We start from the raw sequence: 13000 nt of genomic DNA, 5'->3' as shown, positions 1-13000 counted from the left end.
TATTTTGTATGATTTACACATTTTTTAAGACATGACTTATGTGGTTTATCTTGGAGAACATTCTATGCGTATTTGAGAAGAACTTATAGTCTGCTGTTGATGGTGGCATGTTTTTATAGATGCGTGTTAGATTTTGTTAGTGTATGGTGCTGTCCGTGTCTTCCATTTCTTTACTGATGCTGAGATTTTATAATTGAGGAATATGTGGCTCAGAGACTGGAAGAGTTACAAGAACACACGGTTACCTAGTTAGTAGGTGGGAGGGTGGGATCTGGGCCCAGGTGCTCTGAGGCATTTGCCTCTTCTTGTACTGCTCTGGGCATAATCAGACTCTTACTACGAGGCTACTTTAAAAATTATTTTCCTTTATTAACTAATTTACTTTTGACTTAAATTTTTCTTGAACACATTTCCTCTCTTTTGTGTGTGTGTATCCTGGAAGATTAGTTGCCTGTACGGTTTAATTTTTAAAAGTATTTAAGACTTTAATTAAACTCAGACTCTTAATACTAGAAAATTTTTTCAAAAGTCTTTCATTAAGAACTCCAAGTCCTCCTTTTTCTCTCTGTGCGAGTCTGTAAAATTTGAGGCTTCTAGAAGCTTAGTTTCTCTCTGATGATTTCTATTCAGGTTTAACCTTCACAATTCATTTTAAGTTGAGAGATACTTGAAATGGTTTAATTAAACCTTTAACTGAGTAGTAATTGATTTATTATTTTGGTCTCTCTTTATAACATGAAGGTTCCTAAATCCTTTGGTTTATTTTATAGCCTTTTAATCATTTTTGCTCATGTAGGAAGTGGTCTGCCTAAGAACCTTTCATTTTCTCCTCTCTTCCCTATCAGATCTCTGGCTGTGGTCCAAGGAAGAATTGCCTCATGGAGAGAATGTGTGTGTGTGCGAGTGTGTGATGGTGTCTGAGAACGTGCGTAGGTGCATGTTTGGGTGTGAGTGGTGGGTGAGGGTGCACGCGCATGTTTGTTCATCCGGTGGCAGCTGGGGCAGGTGGGCGTGCTGCAGCCCAGCCTACGCGGGTTCCCGGAGGGCCTCATTTAGACTCTTCCATCTTCTTCCCCTTTCAGACCTTCTGTAGAAACTTCTCTCATTTTTCTCTCTGCCTTCCCTCCCACCCCACTTCTTTATTCAGTAAACCCGTGTCTGTTCTATGCTGGGGCACTGTGCTAGGTGCTGATCTGAAGGGGGAGGACAGGGCGCTCTTCCTGCTGGGTCTGCCTCCTGCTTGGTGGGTGCAGGTGGGCAAAGAGGCAGTCGTGCAGGACAGCGGGCAAAGCACGTCTCTGGGATAGAGGATGGACCACTACAGCGGGGGTCACAGAGTCTAGTTCGAGGATGAACAGAGGCTTCCCACGGGAAGTTGGCATCTAAATCTAAACCTCTGTGCTGTCTTTTCTGGACAGCTACCACAAATAGGGTCATTTTTTTCTTTTAAGATTTTATTTATTTGAGAGACAGCATGCATGAGAGAGCATAAGCAGGGGGAGCAGCAGAGGGAGAAGCAGACTCCCCCCTGAGCAGGGAGCCTGATGTGGGGTTCCATCCCAGGACCCTGAGATCATGACCTGAGCAGAAGGCAGCCACTTAAGCAACTGAGCCACCCAGGCACCCCCACATGGGGTCGTTCTGAGTGTACACAGGCATGTTATACTCAGTGTTCCAGAAAGCACTGCAACCTGAGCCCTCTAATCTACACAGGTAGGCGGTGTGGGGGTAGTTAAAGAGCACCCATCTCGGGCTCAGAGAGACTCAGGTTCCATTCCTGGAACTGTCATGTGATCTCCATGGCTGTGGCTGGCACATAGGGTGCTTTTGTGCGGATCATAAAAAGGTGCCCTCATTCCAGGCTGGTAGGTTAGTAACGGGCTTTCTTTGTGGGAGAACAAGCATAAAATGGGATCAGGGCTGGCACAGCCGGTGCCACAGGGTTCAGCTCAGGCTCGTGGAGCATGGCCCAGGTCTTGGGTCCCCTCCCCTCCCCCCGTGGCACCTCATTGCAGGTCTCAGCCTGCACTGTGGAGGCCCTGCCAGTGGCTTAGGCAAATGGTTTTTGTCAGTGTCAAAGGGAGATAAGATGCTGGCCTTTTTTTTTTCCCCTTGAAAAGGTTATGAGGTAAATACGTGTTAATACGTAATGCCTTAGTATGTGGTACATGCATGATGCACTTTGTAGTCTCCTGCTTCCCATTTCATCCATCTGTCGTCTGGTTCAGGAGTTGGATCACACTGAGGCTTGTAGCTGGGTGACCCTGTCACCGTTTTCCTGCAGAGCTTAGAGGAGAGGTCAGATTGTATTATTCCTGTGCTCTGAAATTCACTGCACTGACATAAATGTGAAGTTCACCGACTCCGAGGCAAACAGTGGGTTCAGAGCCTTGCGTTCGCTTACTTTGTACTGTGTCGTGGGGTGGGGGGAGGCAGCTTGATTAATCTTCTTAAGCCTCAGCGTCCTTTTCTGTACAATGGGAGTGACTCTGATGCTTCCCACAGAGACCGGATGGAGAAATGCACATGCTTCACCTGGTGCCGGAGCTGTACGGGCTTCCTCATTACCCCGTGTTGTGTGACATTTCCCCATCGCTGCTGGGAGATCCACAGGGAGCAGGCGTGGGTGCCTCTGGCCTCCCTGGCGCCTTGTGGTTCAGGGCTGGCTGCAGTCTGTCCCGCCAGGGGGACGCTGCATTCCCCATAAACCTCAAAGGCTCACACTTCCTCATTTCTGATAAATAATTCATTGTCTTCCCTTTGCTTCCTGGGCTTGTTGGAAGTAAATGTCAGGGAGATTGACTGTCGGGCCCAGCCGTATTAGAGTTTCAGGATTTGCCTAAATTCTCGAGTTGGCGTGACTGGGTTGAGCTGCACAGTGAGGGTGCTGGCTTTATCCCTGGTCTCCGGCATCATGGAATGTGTATTACGCCCCTAATTCCATACTGACTTTCTTGGTGTGTGAGAACCTTTAAAATGAAGAAATCAAGGGGAGGGTGCCGTGAGGAGCGAGAGCAGGTGCGCCCTGAGGAACCCCCTGATTCAGCAGTGGCCCAGTTGGGAAGGTAATGGTTGCTCCAGGCAGATAGTCCAAGTCAGAGTTTTAATGACTATGGCCACAGTAATAAGCACTTGCCACTTAACTGACCACCTTCTAAGTACTATGCTCAGCATTTTAATGCATGGCTTTTATTTGTCCGTGACTATAACACACAGTTTTGTGTTTATTTTTCATACCAGAAACAGCAGCTTGGGGGGGATTTAACTTGGGGAGGCCCGTCTCCCCACTCGGGTTCTCTGCGCTGCAGCACTGGCTCCTTTCAGTGTCCAGAGCTGACCCGAGGGCTCCATGACCCGGTGGAGAGAGCTGGGCAGGGAGAAGGAAAACCCGGGTCCTGGCTCTGTGAGCTCAGCAGCAGATTCCAGAAAATGTGCCAAGACCCTTGAACCTTGAAGTCCCTTATTTCTCTTCCTGTTGAGGAAATTACATTTCTATATCTATCTCCGAGGGTTTTTATGGGGGTAAAATGAGATAAGGACTCGGAAAAGGCCTTGCACACTTGAGTGATGTGCAAATAAAGAGCTTACGTTATTAGATTTTTAGTAACGTGGAGCTGTTTTTAATCACAGGGCTCATGTTGTCTTTTGATTGAATTTAACGACCTTTGGCTGATTTCTTCCTGTCCCTTGCTAGTTTTGGCCTTGGATCTGCAAGGATGATTCTCTGCTTATGAGGATGTGTCCCCCAAACTGTGGCGTTGGGGCAGGATTGAAAGGATGTGTGGTGGCTCGCCTCTTTTTTCCTTTTGGAAACTGGACACAGGAAATGGCTTCTTTTCCTGCCATCAAACAACGTGTATTGACTTCTTAAAGTGTCTCCTACATCTCCAGCTCTGATTGTGATCCTTGGGCTCTGGGAATTCAGCCTTTGGATATGTAACAGGTGGGGAGACAGGGAAGCACGCAGGCCGGAGGCTCTGTCAGCGGCGTGTATGCCATGTGTGCCTCCCACTGTCCACGCGAGAGCAGCTGGGATGGCCGCCTGGAGGAGGACCTGAGGGTTTGAGTGGGGGCTTGGGGTCTGACTGGGGTGCAGGAGGTGGGCGCGGATGGGGGAAGCAGTACAGGTACGTACAAGGAGACCAAGATTATCGGTGCAAATTTAGGGAAGTCTAGAACATTGCTGAGCACTTGAGAGAGAGCCCCGCTCTGTGTGCATGTGTGCACGTGTTGGGCCATGTGAGGACCTAGAGACCTCGGAGGTCTGGGTGTTGTGAACAGTGGAATGTTCTAGAGCAAGGGCTCAGCAGTGAGACAAGGGTTGCAGGCAGAAGAGGAGGGGAGCAGGAGGCTGTGGTCCGGGGGCCGTGTGTAGGGGTCTTGGTGACAAAGAACAGAGAGGGGGTGTAGTGGGCAAATGTCTTTCGGACAAACCACAGAGCACCCAGACTGGCCGAAGGAGAAAGTTCATGGAGGAGGAGGGGGAACGGAAGGTAAGCCCATCCTGGGGTTTTGATTACGAGGTTGCAGGAGTTCCCTTGCCCACTTCCACAGTTCTCAGCAGTTCTGTAAAATGTTTGTAGTTGACAGCAGCAACTCGTTTTCAGTGCTTTTAAATTATTCCGAGTTCATTTATGAATATTTCATTTTTCGCTAACTAATTGGTCTTGAGCAGCTGCATTATGGATGTAGCAAGATGTAAGATTAGTTTTGTCACCGTCGTGTTAGAGGATTTCCAAAGCTTTCAGGGGTGATTCTGTGTTTCTTCCTTGACAGCCGGCTTGTGCGCGCTGCTCATCGGTTTAGCCCTCGGAGATGTGCTGGTGCCGCTGTGCAGGACAGCAGCTCCGCTGCCGGGGGTATCAGGTGGTCAGGACGAGGGCTCGGCCTGCAGGGAGTCCCCATCTGTGGGGAGAGACGCGGACGGGGCAGAGCCTTGCTCGCACCCTGTGTGCCATGGTTGCTGGCACGTGCTCGGGCGCATCTCTGAGGATAGGACGCCGGGTGCCCTGCCGCAGAGAGTGTGCTGAACCCCAGTTAGGGGCACAGTTGCCCACGAGACTGCTGACCCCGCCACAGGCTTGGGAGTCCCTCCAGGGCCACCATCGCTCTGACCAGCTAGCTGCGAATTCAGGGGACCCTGAGGACTCCCTCCAGTTCCAGAAGTGTCTTAGAATGGTTCACAGAACTTAGAAAAGCACCCTTACGAGTACCCTGTTAAATACCATGTGTAGGGAGAGATGCACGGGCCGAGTCTGGGACTGGGGGGCTTCTGGATGCGGAGCTGTCTGTCCACCTCCTGCCCCCGTGGAGTCCTGGACGCCATTGCCTTCTCCCTGCTGTATTATGTGACAGGACTTGAGTATTTCCAACCAGGGATGCTCGCCCAGCCTTCAGCGTCCACCTCGATGACCCACCGACCCCGTGGCTGGCCTGCAGTCCCTCGCTCCTCCCGGGGGTTCGGGGGAGCACCTCTGTTCTCCAGTTCCTCCCGAGCTCAGAACTGGTCTGACTTGTCACGGAGCCGAGGCGTAAGGCCCGTTGTTAGACTGTCGGCGGCCCCAGCCCCAGGCAGAGGGGCAGTCCACCTGTCAGGCGGGACGTTCTAGGGCCCAGAGGTCACCCCCAGCAGCAGAGGGCAGAGAGCCCAGGGTAAGGCTGCTCCTTCACACGGCTGCGTCGAAGGAGGAGCGCTGATGTGCACCTGGCAGCTGGCCGGGCCTTCGGGGAGGTTGGGCCCGGGCCGTGGACATGCAGGACGGTCCCGCCGCTCACCCTGCTGCTCTGCCGTTCATTGCCGCTTCGGGAATTTGCACAAGTACATGCTGGGGGGAAGATTAGCAAGGAGAGAAGTTTCCATGGCTGTGAGGTAAACAGGTTGTCCTTCTTTCCTTGCCACCCGCTCCAGCCTCCTGTACATGGCAGTGGGCCTGTGTCCACACAGCTGTTGTTCTTCTCAGGAAAATCCATTGCGGACAGTGGGATCCAAGGGTCCCGCGCCCTTGTTCGTTTGATCTGGTCTCTCTGCCTTCCTGTTGCTAAGTACTTTCCCTCCCCTGCCCCCACCCCATCTCCAGCACGCCCCGGACATAGCAGGGAGGCGGTCACGGTGCACTGTGCTGGCTGCCCTGGCCGAGGAAGGCTCTGGTTTGGGTCTCTTGCTCAGTGTTGAGCCACCCTTGGCACTGCAGCTCTGCAGAAGCTCTTCCCCCAGAAGGCCCCCCCCTTACCCCCCAGGTCTTCCCCATTCTGGTGCATGACCTCCCTGAGTTCTTGGGGACCCTGCGTCAAAGCAGGCTCCTGTGTCCAGAGCCCACACTTGCCATGCCACTCTTTCTCTGCAGACTGCTCCAGAACCATCCTGCCCCCTCCCCTCTGGTCTCCCTGTCTGATGTGGGAGCACAAGGACCTACTTAAAGGGTCTTCATGGGGGTAGCAGTGGGCAGCGTGGGGGATGCCTACCTGTGCAGACTGGTGGCCTTAGAGCAGGGAGACGGCCTGAAGATCTCATTCTGTACTTGACCATATTACCAGGATGCTGCTGGAGCCAGGACCCCCTCCTTTCCTCTGCAGCTCAGATTTGGACGATTGCTGAAATGCTGTACCTCAGCAGATAGGCCACTAACAGACTGTGCTGGTTTCCTGCTTGGTGTCTCTCAGGATACCTGTCAGGTCACATCATCTGGGACCAGACACTCCCTCTTCACGCACCCAGCAGCACGATGCTTCCCGACCCCACGCACCCATCTTAATTCCCACTTTCATTCTGGAGATCAGTGTCTTAAAAATGAGGGCTAATTAAGAAACACAAGTTGAAAAACGGTTTGAGACTTGTTCTGCAGCAGCTCTGAGCGTGCCATTTAACTCACTAGGTCGCTAGGAAACTCGAAAAATACGGCTGTTGTCTTTAGTCCTTTAATTGGTAGATTTAGATTGTAATTATTTTTTCTCTGTTTTATCAGAACAATTTGGCTGTAATAATTATGATGCCTTGAAATAATCTGAATAGTCGTGTAGCTCGTTAAGAGCATGAAAAGCTAAGCAGCCTTTGCGAATCCTTTGCACAGAAGTCCTTAAGCATATTCTGAGAACAGGGTGTTAATGGAGTTAGGGGTTCTTTAGAAGTCTGATTTGTGAGCCGGGGGGGCTGCCGGTCACAGTTTAGAACCACCCCCGCTTTATAAGAGAAGATGTGCACAGGTTCTCCTCAAACAATATTTCTAAAAATATTTATTTATTTATTTATTTATTCATTCATTCATTCATTCATTCATTCATTCATGAGAGACGGGGGGGTGGGTGGAGGCAGAGACACAGGCAGAGGGAGAAGCAGGCCCCATGCAGGGAGCCCGACGTGGGACTGGATCCTGGGACTCCAGGACCACGCCCTGGGCCGAAGGCAGGCACTAAACCGCTGAGCCCCCTGGCTGCCCATATTTTTAAATCAGAATATAAGGAAATTTAGTGCATGCTAGTGTGTAGATGCAGAAACATTAGCACTAAAGATACTGTTTGCAGCTTGTACTTTCCGGCACTACGTCAGACTCTGTTTTTCATAAAACCCGAAACTGAACACATTCCCACATTCAGAGGTTGGGTGTGTGCTCTGCCCTGTGGCCATGTGTGACGACATTGTGCTCTCTTCTTTCCTTGGTAGAGTTTTCGGTCATGAAGAGGAAGAGAGGCAGGCCCAAGGGGTCCACGAAGAAGCCCAGCGCCGAGGAGGAGCTTGCGGAGAGCATCGTGGGTCCGAGCGAGGACAGTCCACCGGTCCCGGAGGAGGGGAGCAGCCTGGCCCCCGGCAGCTTGGAGTGCAGCAAGTGCTGCCGCAAGTTCTCCAACCCACGCCAGCTCAGAAAGCACATCTGCATCATCGTGCTGAACCTGGGTGAGGAGGACGGAGAAGCAGGTATGGTCGCTGAGGGCCAAGCGCGTCCGTTTCCCCCACACATGTGAACGACGGACGGCAGTCTTTCCTGGGTCAGTTTTGACAGGGAAATCGAGCCCTTACACACAAGTCTCACCTGTCTGGGAGAGTTCCTAGTTTTGGAACGGTCACCATGACAGTGAGTCATCTCTGAGTTGAAGGTGTCCTGCTTGGGTGGTGCCCACGGACTGCAAGTCCCGGGGGTACTTGAGTGGGTGCACTGGGGTCTGCACAGAGGGTGAGATGCGGCGTCTCCCTGGGTGAGCTGACATTCCGGGTGCGACAGCAGGGCTGCACATCACAGAACGTCAGCAGGGAATAAACCCTCGGTGGGGAGACGGCATTCCGATGGGCAGTCGCGGGGAGCCTGCTGTCACGGGCCAGGTGGCACTGGGATGCTGAGGGAGGACATCTCAGAGGATGGATGGGACCGTATGAGCACGAGGGCAGACGTTAGGATGCTCAGCATCTCTGTGATGAAGCTTGATGACCAATGGAGGCCAAGGGCCTGAGTGTGGCGGCATCCTGGAAGCAGCTGAAGGGGATCGGTGCTTCCTCCACCCGTGTTCCTGGCGAGGCCTCCACTTGGAAGCAGCTTCTGAAAGAGGCTGAAGTGGGTGTGACATCACTGTGTTAGAGCACACCTCGTGGGCAGCCTTCTGGGGAAATGAAGCACCACTGCCCTGGGTAGGGGGTACTGGGGAGACCCTCTACCTTGGGCTCCGCTGTCGTCTGGCTCTTGTGCCCACTTGGGAAGTCTTCAGACTGCCTGACCACTGAAGAAGTTCTTACAGTGCGTTGTGCTGTGCTAAGGATGTTACGTGGGAGACTACTCTGGTTAAAATGCTTCCGGCTTTGGAACACAGCTGTCTGGGTGGGAATCCCAGCTACTTCAGCCCTTACCAGCTTCCTTCTGCCTCCATTTCCTCATCTGTAAAATGGCAGTAAAACCCAGCACTCTCACAAATGGTTGCTTTGAGGATGAAATAAGGCAGGACTTAGAAAATGCTCAGAACAGTGCTTGCATAAGAAACGGGCTCAGCAAATGTTAGCTGTAACTTTCTTCCAACAGTACTGTTGTCCTCCTTCCTGTCCTGTAGAGAAGGATAGTTAGATCCTGGGAAATCAGGTCATTTGCCTGGCCAGGGTCCTTCAGTTAGCAAGGGGACCTAGCCTGTGGACCTCAGTTCTCAAGTCCTTTACTATAAACACCCCCCAGCAGTGAAGCAAGACTGTTGGTGTGTAAAATCCCAGCACAGATTGGAGGAATAATTGCATAACTCATCCCTGATGCTTACCCAACATCTCGGTTGGTGGCCGCGGCTCATTGCTACCATCCGTGCAAACTATAGAGAACATGAAACGTCATTCTATCCTATGGAGAACTGCTCTCAGGGGGTACTATGTGAACCCCTTTCTAGGCTGCATGGGCTAGTGCCAATACGAGCATTCAGACGAGGTAAGTCAGTGGGGAAGCAGCTGTCCCAGGGCAGAGCACGTGTCATCACCGTGTGAGACACTTAGCTGGGGAGTGCTCTGGCCTCAGAGCCCAATGCCCACGTGGCAAATAAGGTTACTTTTACAAGTGAGATGGTTGAGGGAGGAAGGATTAGGACGGACCTTCCTGCCCCTGAAGAACTAATTTCTGGTGGATTTGTCACCCACTGGCCCTGGGTTATGGAGCTGTTCCCATGCCATGCATTACTCCCTCCCTCCTTTTTTTTCCCACAAATGGTTAATGGTGGTTGCATTGTGTTTGTTTATTACTTTAATCGCAGTATGGATAACAGTGTTACATTAGTTTCAGGTGTGCAACATAGGGATTCAGCAAACCCATACATGTCCGGGTACTCACCACAACTGCCCTCCTGAATCCCACCACCCACCTCCCCTCTGGTGACCATCAGTGTGTTCTCTAGAGCAAGGATCTACTTTTTCGTTTGTCTCTCTTTTTTTCCCCCTTTGTTTTGTTTCTTCCATTCCACACAGGAGTGAAATCATATGGTGTTTGTCTTTCTCTGTTTCACTCAGCACTCATTGTACCCTCTAGCTCCATCCACATCCCTGCAGATGGCAAGAGTTCATTCTTATTATGGCTGAGTAATATTCCAATGTGTGTATATAGACCACACCTCCTTTATCCATTCATCTGTCGGTGAACGATTGGGTTGATTCCATAGTTCGGCTCTTTTAGATAACGCTGCTGTAAGCATAAGCATAGGCGTGCATGTATCCCTTTGAATTACTGTTTTTGTATTTTTGGGGGGTAAATACCCAGCAGTGTGATTGCTGGATCATAGAGTAGTTCTATTTTTAAATGTCTGAGGAACCTCCATGCTGTTTTCCAGAGCGGCTGCACCCGTTTGCATTCCCCATGGTGGTTGCGTTTTAATCAGAAGGGCCAGCTGTAGCCTTCAGAGCGGCTCTGTTTGTTCCTGCCTGCCCGAGAATCTGAATCTCTCTCATCATTCAGTGCTGTCTTCTTGAGGATCTGTTTTGTTTTTGTGCCTTCACATGATTCATCCTGTCAGACTCCTTCTGGGAGACTCCGGGGCTTTTTGTACAATTATGGCTGGAAATCAGGGATCTCTTTTGCAAAGCATTCCTGCTGCTGCTTCCTCCAGAGGTCAGACCTGGATCTAACTTGGATGCAGCCTGAGAAGTTCACTCAGATCTGTGGATGTTCTGCACTGCCCTCAGGGTTTTCTTCCAGAAACAAAGTTTTTCAGTGTCTCCCCTTCAGAGTAAAGTGCAAAGTCCTCTCAAGACCCTCAACACAAGGATCTTTCCCTGGAACCCTACGGCATTACTTTTTCTGTGTCCTGTTGTTTGCAATTGATGAAATTTAAGCTATTTCCAATCTTCTGCTGTTGTAAATATTGCTTTAATAAATCTTTCTATATGCATATATATGTGTGTGTGTGTCTGTGTGTGTGCATGTGTATACACACCCACGTACATGTGGATTTGTAGACTTATAACTGTTATTTTTATAGGAGAAATCCCTAGAAATATAACCCCTGGGTCAGAAAGTATATTACTATTGTCAACCCCCCCGCCCTGCCCCGAAAGCTCACACCAGTTCAGATTCCAAAAGTGTCTGATGGTGCCTATTGGATATTGACTTTTTTTTTCTTTTTTAATACCTGGGATGATATAGAAAATACTAAGAGGAAAGTAACAGTAATCCAGAAACTCACTGCCTAGGGGGATTGACTATTAAACCATATAAAAAAGAGAAGAAAGATCCTGCTCAGCTGTGTGTACACATACATTATTTAGAAATGGGGCCATGCATCATGTTCTGTGATTTTAACCCCTCCCCCACAATGTGGCCAATTGAAGTTTTCATGTCAGTATTTTTTATTGTACAAGCTGTTCCGTAGCTCTCTCTGGATACTCACTGTCTTACAGCTGTTAGGTCATTTAAGTCACAGCAACCTTTAGAAGTAGGCACTGGTGTTATTCCCACTTCACAGAAAGGGAAACTGAGACACAGAGAGGTTCTAAAGCTTGCTTAGACCACACAGCTGTTAAGTGGCAGTCCCAGGTTCCAAACCTGCCTCATTGCAGGGACTGTGCAATGCTTCTTCACCCCAAATGGTCAGTAAATGGAGATTTCTGTCATTTTTAAAGGCCACCCAGCATTTCACCATACATGCAGGCCATACATTTTCCTTCACCGGTTTCTAGTCTATTGGCATTCAAGATTGGTCTTAATTTTTCTCCCTGATTAAAACAACAAGAACAACAACACAGGTGACTGGTCTTAAGCATGCATTTTAATTTTATTATTATATTTGTACTCATGCTATTATTGCCTTAGGCAAATACCTAGTATTATAATTGTTGGGCCAGTAGGGGCATATTTTACGTTCTGTTGCATGCGTGTACGTTGCCAAGCTTCCCTGCAGACAGCATCTGCCGCTCCCCTTCCCGACACCGGCTTGTACCCTCCTGGGCCCTCTTCACCCTGCGCATTGTCTGTCCTCACCCCTGCCCGTCTCCTAAGATGACGGTTCCCTTTAGTTGTTTGTATTAGCGTCTATGTGGTCATGAGTAGGCCTGGTTATAGTTATTGAGGATTTGTGCCTTGTGTGTAATTTGGGGTGTTCCTCATCTGTGTCCTTTACTTACTTCCCTTGGGTTGCCGTGTGTGCAGAAAATATTCTCCACAGTTTGTCTTTTCATTTCTTTCTTTCTTTCTTTTTTTTTTATTCATGAGAGAGAGAGAGAAAGAGAGAGGCAGAGACAGGCAGAGGGAGAAGCAGGTTCACCGCACGGAGCCCGGTGCAGGACTCAATCTTGGACCCCGGGATCTGTAGGCAGACACTTAACCGCTGAGTCACCCAGGCATCCCTTGTCTTTCCATTTCATTTGTAGCCTTGCTTTGTTTTCTTTCATGCTTCACTGGAGTTTTAAATATCTGTACTGTCACTCCTGTCGAATGTTCCTTTTAGATTTCTTGCCCTTTTCATCATAGCTGAGAACACTTACCGATACCCCAGAATAATAAAATACATGCTTCTATCTATTTCTCTGTGATTTGTATGGTCTCTTTTATTACCCATGATTTGGATCCATCTGGAAATTGTGGTTTTGTGAAAGTCGTAAAGTAAGACAGTTCTATCAGTAAACACAGGCAAAAGAATTATCTTAATAAATTGGGAGATAAACTATTTCAAATCCTGGGGTCCAGAGAAGAAATAATAAGGGTCTGGCTCAAAGTCTTTAAAAAAGTAAAACTTTGTATTTTGAAGATAATTGCAGATTCACAGGAAGTTGCAAAGATTGTAGAGAAATCTGGTGCCCTTAAACCCGTTTTCCCCCAACGGTTGCATCGTATGGAGTTACGCAGCGTGTGCTTAGACTCAGATGCGGACCATGACCTGTGTGTGCAGCTCCGTGTCATGTCACTCAGGGGGACCCGTGCTCCTGCTGCAGAATCACCCCACTCCCACCCTCGGCAACCGCAGATCTGTCCTCCAGCTCTGTAATTCGGTCATTTCAAAAATCTTACATCTTTTGAATCACATGGTATGTGACCTTTTAAGATTGGCTCAGAAAACCCCC

General features: G+C 49.6%; 1 protein-coding gene across 8 annotated transcripts in view; it reads left to right on the top strand.

Moving 5' to 3' along the window:
- ZFAT (zinc finger and AT-hook domain containing) overlaps positions 1-13000 on the top strand; it is a 191411-nt gene that overhangs the window by 37437 nt on the left and 140974 nt on the right. For 7 of the 8 annotated variants that reach the window (XM_077847339.1, XM_077847343.1, XM_077847341.1 and 4 more), the window contains exon 3: positions 7658-7909. In XM_077847339.1, coding sequence (XP_077703465.1) covers positions 7658-7909 — 252 coding nt within the window. Of the gene's footprint in view, positions 1-3754; positions 3944-7657; positions 7910-13000 lie in introns of those variants that run through there. The other variant, XM_077847344.1, reaches the window with a different exon arrangement.

The sequence above is a fragment of the Canis aureus genome, chromosome 14, assembly GCF_053574225.1.
Source record: "Canis aureus isolate CA01 chromosome 14, VMU_Caureus_v.1.0, whole genome shotgun sequence".
Taxonomy (NCBI): domain Eukaryota; kingdom Metazoa; phylum Chordata; class Mammalia; order Carnivora; family Canidae; genus Canis; species Canis aureus.
This window is presented reverse-complemented; position numbering and strand designations above follow the sequence as displayed.